Genomic DNA, 14,683 nt, shown 5'->3' on the forward strand with positions numbered 1-14,683 from the left:
CCCAATAAACACACTAATGTTGGGCTGAGGCTGAGAACCTTCCCAACTTTTGAGCATCCTCCCTATCCCTCTTTACAGGCCATCACTGGGACATCTTCAGGGCCCTGACACCTGCCCAGGGATACAGTAACCAGACCCTGGAGGAAATCCAAGAGGCAGGAAGATTTGGCTGAGCCAGTTTGAAAAGCAATACTTAAGCAGAGCAACAACAGGACCTAGGGGATCCTGGCCTGGATGATCCAGAAATGGAAACCTGGTGCCCTCCCAGTTTGGACCTCCTGGGGAGGCACCTTCCCTCTTACCTGTCCATTAGCACAAGGTCATCTTTGAGAAGCGGACACTTGGAGTTGGGCCACATCACACTCACCAGGCTGCCGGCATGCAGCTGCTCGTCCTGGTGAAGGGCGTGGGCCAGCTGGTTCACAGTCTGATGGGGGATAAGGGAAAGAAAGATCAGGGCTGAGGAAGAGCCTCCAGCATGGAGATTTCCAGTGCCATGTGGCCACAGCACGATGGCCTGAGACTGCTGCCTGATCTGCTACCCCTTTTTCTTTCATTTCACACATAAAAAGTCAAGAGCTGGGAGCTGTCAATAAGAACCAACTATTCTTCACTCCTCTTTTGAGTTTCTTTCTTGGATGTTGTCCTAAAGCTGAGGGTTTCCTGCATTAATTAGTTCTTTATGAACCAAAATGAGCATCTGGCCCCAACCAAGAATGCAGCTGGCTCTCAGAAAAATGAAAACACGTAAGCCCCAAGCTGACGTGTCAGAATCACAGAGCAAATGCAGGGATCGCTCTCTGGCAACACGCCAAAGAACAAGGCACTTATGCTCTTCATCACAAAGAGAAAAGGCCTGCCCAGCAATTCACAAGGACTGTGAATCCCGACTTCAGGCGCTCCAGCTTTCAGACCCTCCCTGAAGCTCTCGCAACTCCCAAGCAGCCAGGCTAGGACAGGGCCTCCCAGACTACCGCAGTGGAGGGCACTGCCTTCTCCTTAGAGCTTCCAGTGGTCCTGGCACAGTGGATGCGCTGGCTGGTCTAAGCCCAGATTTAACCCACCAGCACGCCCAGGGCTGAGAGCCGGGCCGGCGCTGTCCCCTCACCTTGACACTCCTCTTCTCCTCTGAGCCCTCCGTGAGGAGGAAGGCCTCGTGGCCATCTGTGCCCTCCACCCGCAGGAAGCAGTTGGTGGTGTGGCCGATCCCGGAGGGCAACACTTTGTCCCAGAGCATGGCATTGATCACAGTGCTCTTCCCGTTGCTCGTCCTACGAGGAAATCCCGGCTGTCAGTGAAGCTACCACTATCTGCGTCTCAGGCTGTCACTAAGAAGTTACAGCCTGGAAGTCCAAAGTCTTGTCCTCCACAGTGAGGCGTGTGCCCAGACAGGCAGAGAGGGCTCTCTGTGTTTATGAAAATGCTGGACAAACACGGTGACCGTGTCTGTGATGTGCTCCCGGTTCATCACGGCAAACCAGCCTACGAGGGGCTCCCTTGGTGTGGCACTGGCACACAGACACTCACTGCCCTCAAGGGAGCCCACCAGCGAGCTTGAGGCTCTCAGCATCACTCTGGAGATGACCTGTCTGACTTCGAGGGACAACCCACTCCTTCTCTTCTACTTGGAACCACTGACTCACCCCCAGGGTGTCTTCCTCAGTCTAAGTGACCTCAGCTGAATGACCCCAAAGTCCCTGGTTTTCTACAAAAGGCCAATTTTGCTGCTCTTCTCCCAACATGCTCCTCCCAAACATGAAGCCCCACCTGTCAGTCCCAGCTGATAAGGGCCCCGCTACAGGGCAGATTACTGTAGCATTCTTGCCCATCACACCCCTTTCCGACATTCTGGGTCTTGAAAACAGCTCTACTCTGCAGACTCATCTCTTCAGCTCACCAAAGCCAGGGCCACAGCTCTGAGGGGAGGACGCAAAATGACAGCCCAGAGGTCTGAGGGCCATCCCTGAGGTGATTAGGGGCAGGGGTGGCAGAGTGCCAATTCCTCAGGTTACCACTGTGCGCACAGCACCCAACCGTCTGGGTGTCTTTTTTTTTTTCCTGTATTGGGCTTTACTTTTTTTAAAGGTGCTGTGGTATAACACGAAATATGTTCGGTCTTTGTTCCCAGTTCCTGGCACAGAGCTCCTAAAACCCTTGGAATTTCCTGAGTGGCAGGAGTGTCTGCAGTTACTCATAAGGAGCCCCTGTTGGGCACACCTGTTTATGCTAGTAAGGTGACTCAGGTGGGGCCCCCAGGCAGCCTCAGGATGGGCTGGTCACCAGAAAGACCAAGTGATAAGAGGGTTGGGACTTTCAGCCCCACCCACTGACCTCCAGGAAAAGGAAGGAGGGCGCTGTGGATTAAGCTCCACAGAAGCTCTTGAACAATGAGAACTGATAAGCTTCAGGGTGGAAGGCAGTGCACCTCAGTTCCACAGGGACAGAAACTCCTGTGCTCAGGACCCTCCCAGACCTCACCCTGTGTACCTCTTCACCTGTATCCCTTACAGTATCCCATATTTATATACTAACCAGTAAATGTAAGTAAATGTTTGCCTGAGCTCTGTGAGCCGCTCTAGCAAATTAAGAGGAGGAGGTCGTGGGAACCTCTGATCTATAGCCAGTGGGTCAGACGCCAAGGTTTCCGAATGGCACCTGAAGCGGGGGCGTCTTGAGGGACCGGGCTCTTAACCTGGGGGGTCTGACGCCACCTCCAGGCAGCGTGTCAGAACTGAGTTCACTGTGTAGGCCACCCAGTCAGTGCCCACCGAGAGCTGGAGAAGTCCTTGGTACTGTAGCAAACATTCCAGAGGTGCCTACCAGACCACAAAGTGTAACAAGAAGGATATCTGAGGGCTAAAAATATAAAGCACTTAGAAGAAAACATAGGGGAAAAGCCTCATGACACTGGGTTTGGCAATTTCTTAGATATGACATCAAAAGTATAGGCAAAAAAGTATACATAAATTGGACTATATCAAAATAAAACATTTCTGTGCGTCACAGGACAGTTAACAGAGTGAAAAGGCGACCTATAGAATGAGAGAAAATATTTCCAAATCATATGTCTGATAATTAAATCCAGAACCCCTACAACTTAAAAACAAAAAACAAAAAACCCACACCAAAACGACATCAAAAAAACCCCCAAACAACCCAATTTAAAAGTGGGCAAAGGACTTGAATAGACATTTCTCCAAGGAAGATATACAAATGGCCAACTAACACATGAAAAGCTGCTCAACATCACTAATCACTAGGAAAATGCGAATCGAAACTACAGGAGATACCACCTCACACCCTTTAGGACGGCTACTATCAAAAAAACAGAAAACAAGTATTGGGAGGATATGGAAAAACTGGAACCCCTGTGCACTGCTGGTAGGAATTAAAATGGTGCAGTCGCTATGGAAAACAATATGGTGGGTAGTTCCTCAAAAAATTAAAAACAGGGGATTTCCCTGGCAGTCCAGTGGTTAGGACTCCGAGCTTCCACTGCAGGGGGCACAGGTTGGCACAGGTTCAATCCCTGATCGGGGAACTAAGATCCCGCATGCCGTGCAGCGCGGCCAAAAAGAAAAAAAATTTTTAAACAGAATGATCATATGGTCCAGCAATTCCACCTCTGGGTATATTCCCAAAAGAATTGAAAGCAGGGTCTCAAACAGATATTTGTACGCCCACGTTCACAGCAGCATTATTCACAACAGCCAAAAAGTGGAAGCAACAAGTATCCATCATGGACGAATGGATAAACACGATATGGTACATACATACAATGGAATATTGCTCAGCCTTAAAAAGGAAGGTATTCTGACAAATGCTGCAACATGGATGATTCTAGAGGACATTATGCTGAGTGAAAGAAGCCAGTCACAAAAAGACAAATACTGTGTGATCCCAGTTCCCTGAGGCACCTCGAGTAGTCAGACTCATAGAGACAGGAAGGAGAATGGTGGTTGCCAGCGGGGTGGGGAGAGGGGAACGGGAGTTGTTACTTAATGGGCAGAGTTTCAATTTTCCAAGGGGAAGAAGTGCTGGAGATGGATGGTGGTGATGGCTGTACAACAATGTGAATGTATTTAACGAAACTGAACCGTACACTTAAGAATAGTTACAATGGTAAATTTTATGTTATGTGTATTTACCCACAGTTAAAAATAAATAAGAAGGAGAGCACTGAAGCATGCCAGCTGCTTCTCTGCCTTGGGGCCCTCAGGTTGTGATCCCACACAAAGTGTCTGCCTCCCTGCCTGCCCCCTGCTGGGAAGAAAGAAGGTATGAGGGCTTTGAGACTCACCGGCCAAAAAAAGCCACTTTCATGTGCCGCCGGGCCAGCACCTCGCTGATGCCCCTCACTTTGGACAGGTAACCTCTGACGTCCAGAACCTGTTCTTCTGTCGTAACAGGGTCCAGTTCCGCATTCCTGTAGGTGTCTGGAGGCGGAGATTGAAAATGGCTCACCCCACGGTCAGAGTCCCACAGTCACAAGTCTGGAAGGCAGGGTCCACCACCACAGCTCCCTGCTACTCCCTACTGTGGGCCGCAGTGCAGTGAAGAACACGGCTTGGGGGGCTTCCCTGGCGGTCCAGTGGTTAAGACTCCAAGCTTCCACTGCAGGGGGTGTGGGTTCGATCCTTGGTGGGAGGTCTAAGATCCCGCAGGCCGCGCAGCCAGAAAACAAAGAACACAGCTTGGGAGCAAGTCTGCCTGAATCCCAGTGCAAGAAGTGCTGGTTCTCACCTCTTCCTGGCTCTTTGTGACCCCAGGCAAATGAACCTTCCTGGTCTTAGTTTCCTCACCCTTAAAACACAGATGACAACAGTACCTACTTCATGTGACTACTGAAAGGATTAAACGGATTAAAACACAAAATCGCTAAGAATGGGGGCAGGTACCTAATGAAGTTATATGTTTTTGACTTAACAAATACTTACCAAGTTCTCACTATATGCCAGACACTGTTCTGACTACTTTTCTTTTTTTTTTTTTAATTTTTATGTATTTATTTTTGGCTGTGTCGGGTCTTTGTTGCTGCACGTGGGCTTTCTCTAGTTGCAGTGAGCGGGGGCTACTCTGTTGTGGTGCACGGGCTTCTCATTGCGGTGGCTTCTCTTGTTGCGGAGCATGAACTCTAGGCGTGTGGGCTTCAGTAGTTGTGGCTCGTGGGCTCTAGAGCGCGGGCTCAGTAGTTATGGCTCAGGGGCTTAGTTGCTCTGCGGTATGCAGGGTCTCCCTAGATCAGGGCTCGAACCTGTGTCCTCTGTATTGGCAGGTGGGTTCTTAACCACCGTGCCACCAGGGAAGCCCCTGATCACTTTTCAAATACGGTCTCATTTAATCCACGGCGTGTACGCATCAGAGTTAGCAGATGGCAGAGCTGGGATTGGGACCGGGTCCCTGTGCACCTTCACGAGGCCCTGCCTGCTCTGGACCCGCTCACTGCTCCAGCCAGGGCTTGGGCACCCGCTGCCTCGCATGCTGCCTCACCACATCCCCACACTTGCCACTGCTCTGGGCTTTGCTCAGTGCTTCCCCACGCCCCTCCCCCACTCTGAAGAACGAATGCACCGCCTCAGGGTGCCTGGCTCTTTCCCACGTAGCCTGCCCTGACCGCCCCTGAGTCTGGTCCCCTTGTTTATGCTCCCACAGCACCCTGTACTCCTCCCATCTTAGCCCTTATCTCACCACAGGGTAGCCGCCTAGCTCACCTGTCTGCACCACCTGCCACACGAGGGCCAAGCTGTCCGATCCCAGCACGCAGCGCGCAGCAGGTGCACAGGGCCCTTGACAGGCAGGTGGGTAACACACGACGACAGATGGAAGCAACCGAGCAAGATCCTGACCCCAGCCCTGCAGCACTTGCGCGAGGAAGGTCATGAGCTGGCTGGACAGCAGACGGGTGTTTGCCCCTCAGCACACTCTTGCTGCAATGGACTAAATGTTTACGTGCCCCCATGTGATGACGGTACGATGGTACAGCTGACCCCTGAACAACACGGGGGGTAGGGCGCCGACTCTCCACACAGTCAAAACTCAGCATGTAATTTAGTGAGCCCTCCGTATCCACGGTTCTGCATCCACAGATTCACCCATGGATTCTGTACTACTATACAGTATTTGCTATTGAAAACAATCCACATATAAGTGGATCCGCGCAGTTCAAACTCATGTTATTCGAGAGTCAACTGTATATAGAGAAGGAGACCCCATGCCTGGGATTAGTGCCCTTACGAAAGAGACCCAAAGAGCTAGTCAGCCCCTCCTGCCGTGTGGTTACATGTGATGATACAGAGAAAAGACAGCAGTCTAGGAAGCTGGTCCTCGCCAGACACCAAATCTGCCGATACCTTGATCTTGGGCTTCCCAGCCTCCCGAACTGTGAGAAATAAATGTTTGTTGTTTACAAGCCACCAAGTCTACGGTATTTCTGTTACAGACTCCCAAACAGACTAGGGCACTTGTGAACCACTGGGCTGATAGGCCCCAGCACGGAGAGCACTCCCACAGCATCCAGAGCACGGCGAGCACATTTCAGATATGCCCAGTGAGTTTCCCCCGCAGCTGGTGCCACAAAAGGAAGTGAGCAAACCAACAAGATCTCCCCACATCCACTGGTCACCCGCTACTCAGACCCATCAACATTCTTCTCTTATGTGGGCACCGGGGTGCGGCCTTTGGAATGCGCCCCAGAGGAAGCCGGCTCTTAAGCCTGTGGCTACATTTAAAAGAAACAGGCAGTAGGCCAACAAGCTCTTGTTACCTGCCCTTTAGAGAAGGGTCCCAAGGCAGTAGCCATCCCCTTCGCTAGCCAGGACAATCCCAAATACATCTCAGGATCGCTCCAGTGCTTTCCCTTCTAGTCCGCCAATACGAGAGGCTCCGTATTTTCACAAAAAGAGAAACCAAAACACCCACTCCTGATGCCATCACACAAACACCTTCATTATTAAACACGTGTTCGTCCACAGAACCATCTGAGTGAGTCAGAGCATCACAGAGGGTTAGTCTGGGCTCCGGCGGGACAGGGGCCTGGTCTGTCCCATCTCTGCAGGCACAGGGCCAGGCACACCAGCACTATTGCTAAACAAACAATAATAAACTGGAATAATTGCAACCACCAATCTTATAACCCTGAAATTCAAATTTTTAAATGGAACAAATACTTCGGGAACGCCTCTCCTGCTTCAAGCACCACGCTGAGGGCAGGGCATAAAGAGTCCATGCTTAGTCTATTCGGGCTGCTCGAACAGAATACCATGACTGGGTGGCTGAGACACAACAGAAACGTACTGCTCACAGTGCTGGTGGCTGGAAGTCTCGGATCAGGGTGCCAGCCTGGTCAGGTGAGGGCCCTCTTCCAGGTGGCAGATTTCTTGTTGTATCCTCACATGGCGGAAGGGGGCGAGGGAGCTTTGTGGGGTCTCCTTTATAAGAGCACTAATCTCATTCATGAGGGCTCCACCCTCGTGACATAATCCCCTCCCAAAGGCCCTACATCCTCACACCAACACTTCGGGCCTGAGGATTCCAACATGTGAACATGGAGGGACAAACATTTACAGCATAGTACTGGAACTATTTCCCTTCTTTAAAGGGAGCCTAAAGTAGCAGCCTGACATGTAACCCAACCAGAAGCCAAGGTGCTCCAGTGGAAAGCAGAAAGTGGAGAGCAGTGTGTCCCAGGGGCATTCCCATTGAACTTTTAGGGTTCTGCAGACTAGAATTTGGAACCCCCTGGTCTCACCTGAGCCCCTCTTTCACAAATGAGGAAACCAAGGACAGATAAGATTCAGCTACTGGGTCTTCACTGACAATCCCAGAACCTAGAGCCAAGGTGTGCCTTCTAGAGAGGGAGTCTGAGAAGCCAGTGGCTGGAGTTGGTGCTCAGAACTAGTGGGGCCCTGGGAACCAGTCCTTCTCTGCTGACAGAGCAGGGATTAGAGTTTGGGCTCAAATTAGTAACTAGAGGAAAAGGTACTGGTGACACAAGTTTCTTATTCATAGTCCTGTTGTCTAAAAATATCAGTGAGAGAACACCCTGGTCAGGAACAACCAACACCCGGACAGTGCCCGGGCTGCTGGCAGCCAGACCGGGCCAAGGAAAACACCTGGGCTTTGGAGTCAGAGACACCCGGGTAAAGGCCGCTGTGTCACTTACAAGGTATCAAACAACTCTCAAAACCTCAATCTCCTTGTCTCTTAGATGAGGATACAATTCACCTACCCCTCGTGACTAAATGGAACAGAGTTTGTAGAATTCTTCAATGATAGGTCCCTTGTTTTCCTGGCCCAATCTCCCCGGAGTCCAATTCCATGATTCCAAGAGCAGAGCACCACTGAAGGTGACAACCCATCTGGTCATGAGCTCCTCAAGAGCAATGCTGTACTTCCCCATCCCCAAATCCTGCCACCTAAATATTGAGGCTGACAGGAGTGGGCCTGGCTGAGTGGGTTGCCTGTCTCACCTTCAAGGAAAGTGGCGCTCTCCTGGATGTAGGCCCCCAGCTGCTCAAAAATGCCATTGATCTTCTTCTTGGCGGTGACAAAGTGCTTGAGCGGGGAAGCATTCACTTCAGCCATGTGTCTCTTATCCTTCTTGACTGTGATGATGGAGTTGCATCGAGAGAAGAGCAGGGACATTGCGCTGCAAGAGAAAGAAGACACGTGAGCGAACCCAGGGACACCCAGCTCAGGACGTTCTGCTGGCGTGCAGTGGGGTGCAGCAGGGGGACGGGCACCAGCTTGAGGGTCCATCCTGAACATGGGCCCTCCAGGACTAGATCAGGGACAGCAAGATCAGAACCAGCACCTCAAGAGTAGGAAGGGACCACTTGGGCCTGTCTCCATGTCACACGGTGTGGGCACCCAGGGCCCCGAGCTCAGGTCTAGCGCTGGCTGTTCCCTGCCTGGTGAACAGGGACAGGCCTGCCCTCCCCATTTCAGAGAGAGACAGAGGGGAACCACAAGGTAACACACAGAGAAGCCCTCCTCCTAGCCTTATGCAGAAAAGAGTGACAGAAATCTCACTTATTTCCTATACATCACCCCCCTGAGAAAAAGCGCTGAACATTGAAAGCAGTGACAGCATAGTGACACTCAAGGTCAGGCCCTCCCACCACCCTGCCCTGGCTACTCTGCTGCCCAGTCCTGATGGCCCTAATTCCTAACAGGTTTTTTGTGTTTGGTTTTATTTTTGGTTGCTGGGGAGGGGTGGAGGAGTGGATGGCAAGGAAGGGTGATCTTCAAATGAGAGAGGTCTACTTCTACAATTTACTTAAGAACGCTTACTGTTCCCTTTCATTTTAAATGTGTACACTGTAGAAAATGTGGAAACTAAAGGAAAAAAAAATCCACAACCCCAGCACTCTGCGACAGGCACTATTAACATTGCTTATCATCACAGTCTGTGTGTGTGGGTAGCTCTCCTGCTCTTATTCCGTCACACACACATCTTTGCAGGCTCTTTTTCTTCACGTGGCAATAACATGCGAGGGGCCGTGAGGCTTAACTCCAAAGCCCTAGAGATCTTTGCTCAAAGTCAAAAGAGAGAGACAGACCAGAGAAGGTGGTCCCCAGATGTGGCTGGGCATCCCTGGATCGTTCCTCAGAGTTCCCAGCTCGCACAGTGCCATTTCTTCAGTAGAGCCCTCAGACACTGGGAAGTCACGGGGAAAAGGCCTTTCTGAGGATGAGGGGAGTGTGCACAGCTGTGTGTGCCCGGTTCCGCCCTCCTCAACACCCAGCAATTTCTTGTTGGCCCTCTCACCCAACCACCCTAATCACGCCGCTCTCCACCAGACCCGGCACTCGCTCTAGCTGGGAAACGACAGCGCATTGCCCACAAGTGAACATACACGAGAAACTGCCAAAGCATTTGAACCAGTTCCTGAGAAGCAGAAAGAACATCTGGAACAAATGCATAATAACTGAAAAGTGGCCCTTAGGAACTAACCATCCCAAAGGGTGGGCAGAAAGAGAGACACACAGGGAAATGGGGACCCACAGGTTTTGCCTAAACCTACCAATTATTTTGCGCTGTTCCTGATTTCTGGGGAGATGAGAGAGGAAAGTGAGTGTGTCCTTCCTCCCCAGGAATACACCACAGCTGGGAGATTTTCTAAGCATGGAGCCCACGTGTCAAAGGCTGAAATAAGAAAGACAGCAGAGCTCTGAGAAGGGGAACTAGGAAGAAAATACCACTGGCTCCTCCAAAGCAGAAAAGGAGAGTACACTGAAATCGGGCCTACTGTGGCCCAGCAGGAAAGACTCTTAGAGAAACAGGGGATATGTGTAAGCAGAAGAGGAAAGTCACCGAAAGGAGAACTGGGTCTGGGATGGCACGATGTAGCTAGCATTATACATAGATTCTGGAATCAGACAGAGCTGGGTTCAAATCGTGACTGTACTATTTCTCGGCTGTTTAAACCTCAGATGCTTGGATTCGTCACATGTACAAGCATGACATCACGTAGACCGTGAGAAGATTAAAGATGACATGGCACGAACTCAAAGGTAGTTTTACATATTATATAACAACAAGAGTAATAAACTCCACCAGCAAGATCACAAGACCTCCCCCTGGAATAGCCAGCCTTCAGGGGAGGGCAGAGGCAACTCCTCCACCAGCACACCCACAGCTGCCCGACGGCAGCTGCCATGGGGATCAAGGACACAGGTCAGCTCAGGGGTGAGGCTCCGCAGTGCCCCGCCCCAGAAGTGACTTGCTTGCAGGCAGCAAGTTCTCAGATCAGCTGGGCTTTTAGAAGCAAGTGCTTTCAAATTCTGGTCATTGTTTGCAAGTCCAAAGGGTATGACACCAAAGGCGTTAGTGTTCAGTAAATGCAAGATTTAAAAGCATACACACTAGTTAAAGCTTAGTGCTTCAAGGTTACCTGGTCTGCTCCGAGTGCAGCCCATCCAGGTGCTGCCCTGCTCTCACATTACCCAGCCTGCAGCTGCATGTCCCGAACCGCCAACCCCTCCAAACTGCTTTCTCTGCCTCTGTTCGTGCCTGAGCTGAGATTCCATGTTCGTGTTACACATGTTGCTTTCAGCCTGGAATCCTCTTTCCTTATTCACCCATTTGGCCTACTCCTCCTGTCCTTCTAGACCCAACTCTAGTGTCACCCCCTCCATGAAGCCTTCCTTGACATCTCTGTGGAGGCCATGCAACCTTACCAGACTTTTGGCTTTTTTTTTTCGTCATACTTTCTCCCTGTCTAATCTGTGAGCTTCTAGAAAGCCAGTCTCTAATACACAGCAGTAACCTATTTCCATTTCTACTTTCCTCCTCTACAACTGTAAGAGACAGGGTTTGAGATAGTGAATGCCCCTAAAGGGGATTACCTTCCTACCCTTTCAATCCCGGAATACACATATTTACTTTTTTCTTAAAAAGCAGCCTTTGGCTAAGTATCTGTTTCCTACTATTTGGAGTTCAGTGAGCCAAGGGAGTTAAACAAATCTTTCAGATTCCAGGATGTAATCCTTCCAAAGAGCAAGCTGGGCATACATACGTGCACAAACGGACCACAGCTGCAAGTACACACACACAAGCCAAGATAGGGCCCCAGCTATCGTGGGGTTCCACCTGCTGGCTTCCTATGCTTCTAGAGCTGGGGGAAACAGCTGGTTCCTGTTCCTCCTCTGGAAAGCCCTGACAGCCCCTACTTCACCACAGGGCTCACAGCAGGCATGCACAGCCAGTCCCCCAAGCACAGCTGGGCCAGAGTTGAGCTCCGGTATCAGCTATACACTACGTGGCACACCTCAAGCTGTTGTGACCGCCTCAAAGCGCTCTTGAGGTCGTGGTTTCAGAGTTTACAGCAGCATTTCCCAAAGCGTGGTCCACAGAACTGCAGTGGACAAAAACGATCCCATAGCAGAATCAATCTGTAAAACACTATATGCTACAGTCCCCCTCCACTGGAGTACACGAGCACAGCAAAGACTTTGGGAAGGAAGGCCTGTTTAACTGTATTTAACGCAGCATTTCACAAATCTATCTGCAGAAACCCTTCTTCTATGTCACAGTTTTTAAAACCCCGTGGGTCATACTTTGGGAAAATCCTCATTCATCCTAGTAGTCTCCCACTCCCACCCCAAAAAAGTGCTGGGGGTACAATATTAACAGATATTAACCTAAGACCAGAACCAAACCCAATGCTCAACGCTGTTAGGGACTTCCCTGGCGGTCCAGTGGTTAAGACTCCATGTTCCCAACGCAGGGGGCATGGGTTCAATCCCTGCTCAGGGAACTAAGACCTCACATAATGCAGCCAAAAAAAAAAAAAAAAAATTAAACAGCTATTAGCACTCCCAGGTACTGAAAAGCTCTGCCTCAACCTAGGCTATTAGTTAAGGAGGATTAAGTGCCTTGGGTATAGGGATAGCAACAGCAAAATTCACCACAAGGTGTGTCTGGATCCCAGGCACAGTCCCTGAATCCACACCACCTCTTTACCCAGTTTCATGCAGAGCAGCTCCTAGCAGGGAAAATAAAATGGATCCACGGATTGTCTGCTGGCACAACTGGAACAGAGGAAAAGCTGAGAAACGGAAACAAAAGAGTTTGCAGGGTAAAGGGGCAGAGTAGACACTTAGAAGAGCTGTGATAAGGAGCCAACGGGCCAACTTCTGCTGGGCAGAGAGGGGGAGGGAGGAGCCAGCACAGCAGAGAACAAACGAGGGAGATAGAGACTCATTCTTCTGGGAGCCCAGAGATCCCAGTCACTTTCTGAACAGTCAATCTTTACACGGGCTCTCTCGGCAACCAGTGAAATCCTCCATGGAAGGTAAAAGGAACTACAGTTCTTTCCAACGTGGGTTGGAATGCTCCAGCTCTGCGCAGAGATGACCCCATCCAAGAGACTTGCTGCTGGATGGCCAGCAGAGTACACCCCTTTCCACTCCACCCAGATCCAGCGTGCCAGGTGTCACAGCCACCCCACTTACTTTATGGATGGTGAGAGACCTTCACAGGGTGGGCATCATGGACATGGCTGGAGTCAAAAAGATGAAAAGAATCTGAGTTCTCCTCTGTCCTGTCTCAGGTTGAGGTTGGCTACTGATTGTGTTGACTCCACCAATTCTGAGTTATTGGAAAGGAAAAGGGACATGTCAACAGGGCAGGAAAAAAAAAAAAAAAGATGCCAAAGAAGTCTAATCAGGTTTAAAAGCCAAACAAACTCATCCCCGAGGGAAGCTTACTCACTGAGGTATTGGGGTGGTATGTGAGGAAGTGCCCTGGGGAAAAACACAACACACAGGTGCGAGGCCAAGCCCGGGTGTGCGCAAACACGTGTTTAGACGTGTGCTGGTGAGAAGCAGGGACCCTGGTAAAGGCACATCCAGAGGGGTGACAGGAGGGGGCAGAACCAGGTCAAGGACTGGGCTTGAGGGCTGTGGCACTGAGGATTAGAGACGGGAAGGTGGACTTGAGAGAGAGCAGTGGAACTTACTGAAAGCCTCTATCTACCAGATGTTGTAAAATATCTTACTTAATTCTCAATTCCATGGTGCAAAGAGACGCCTGGAATACTTAAGAGATTATGGGCTGCTAGCTAAGCGGCCAAGCTGGGAACTGAGATATCACCTCCCATTGACTGTAAAGCTCACTTATTTTCAATTATGGGAAGCTGCCTCACCCGACCCTTGGGGATGGGAAGGGTGACAGTCTGGGAGGAGAGAGAGAGAGTAAATAGAGAAATTAAAGAAACAGGGCAATCAAGGCTTAAAACAGACGGGAATGGGCAGCTCTGTCTTCAAGCATCCAAGCAGCTAATTATTCCACATTTTCTGTCTGCCCTGTGTGTGTGTGTGTGCTAGGCGCTAGAGTTACAGATGGATAAAAAACAGTCCCTGCCCTCAAGGAGGCTTACCGTCCACTGAGAAGCCAAACAAGAGACAACTGTGCGAGAGCAAGAAATGCCCAAATTTGGGGAAGTCAGAGCAGGGCGCCTACGGTGATGAACGTAGGCACCTCTCGCGCTGAATAAGTGCAGGCAAATACAGAGAACTGGATGAGAAATGGGGAAAGGGCAGGGTTGGTATGTAGTGGTGAAGGGTGAGAAAGCGGGGGTGACAAGAAGCCTTAGGGGACCCCACTCCCGAGTCCCGCGTCCCGCCCCCTCCTGTCAGGGCCGCTGAGGGCCCGGCGGCGAGGCCGGAAAGTGGGGACGCCCGCCGGCCCGGATCCTGAGCCCCCGGGAACCCGGCGTCTCACAGGCCCACGCCGGGGTACTCAGGACTCGCCGTGCTGGCCTGGGCCGGGCCCCACCACCCGACGCGCTCGCTCTCTCACCTTCACCTTCCCGGCCTCCCGGTGGCCATCATAACCCCGACGTCACCAACACGCGCCCCCCGGGAACAGGCGGGAGGAGGAGGCAGGACGCACGCGTCACCAGCCGCCGCAGGTTCGCCGTTCTGGTCCCGGTGAGTCGCTGGACTCCGAGCTCAGCAGCTTCCACCCTACTAACGCTTATGGGTCAGGGGTCACCTGGCTCAGCGACCTTATTCACCGCCCAGGCGTCCCAAGCCGATGACGTAAATTTCGGGTCTCCCGCTGCATCATGGGGGCTGTAGTTCCGCCAGGCGCCGGTAAGGGCTGGGGTGGGCGGGGCCACGAGCTGTCAAGGGGAAAAGAAACCAAGGGCGTAGATTAGAGTTTCCCGCTCTTTCG

General features: G+C 51.2%; 1 protein-coding gene across 1 annotated transcript in view; it reads right to left on the minus strand.

Moving 5' to 3' along the window:
• MFN2 (mitofusin 2) overlaps positions 1-14,466 on the minus strand; it is a 27,748-nt gene extending 13,282 nt beyond the window's left edge. The window contains exons 1-6 of the mRNA XM_024749729.1: positions 14,306-14,466; positions 12,958-13,093; positions 8,469-8,647; positions 4,301-4,436; positions 1,109-1,271; positions 303-427 (exon numbers count right to left, since the gene is read on the minus strand). Of these exons, the coding sequence (XP_024605497.1) occupies positions 303-427; positions 1,109-1,271; positions 4,301-4,436; positions 8,469-8,643 (599 nt within the window). The 5' untranslated portion in view covers positions 8,644-8,647; positions 12,958-13,093; positions 14,306-14,466. The remainder of the gene's footprint in view (positions 1-302; positions 428-1,108; positions 1,272-4,300; positions 4,437-8,468; positions 8,648-12,957; positions 13,094-14,305) is intronic.
• Between the last annotated feature and the right edge of the window lie 217 nt (positions 14,467-14,683).

This window comes from Neophocaena asiaeorientalis, unplaced genomic scaffold, assembly GCF_003031525.2.
Source record: "Neophocaena asiaeorientalis asiaeorientalis breed wild unplaced genomic scaffold, Neophocaena_asiaeorientalis_V1.1 scaffold275, whole genome shotgun sequence".
NCBI classification, from domain to species: Eukaryota; Metazoa; Chordata; class Mammalia; order Artiodactyla; family Phocoenidae; genus Neophocaena; species Neophocaena asiaeorientalis.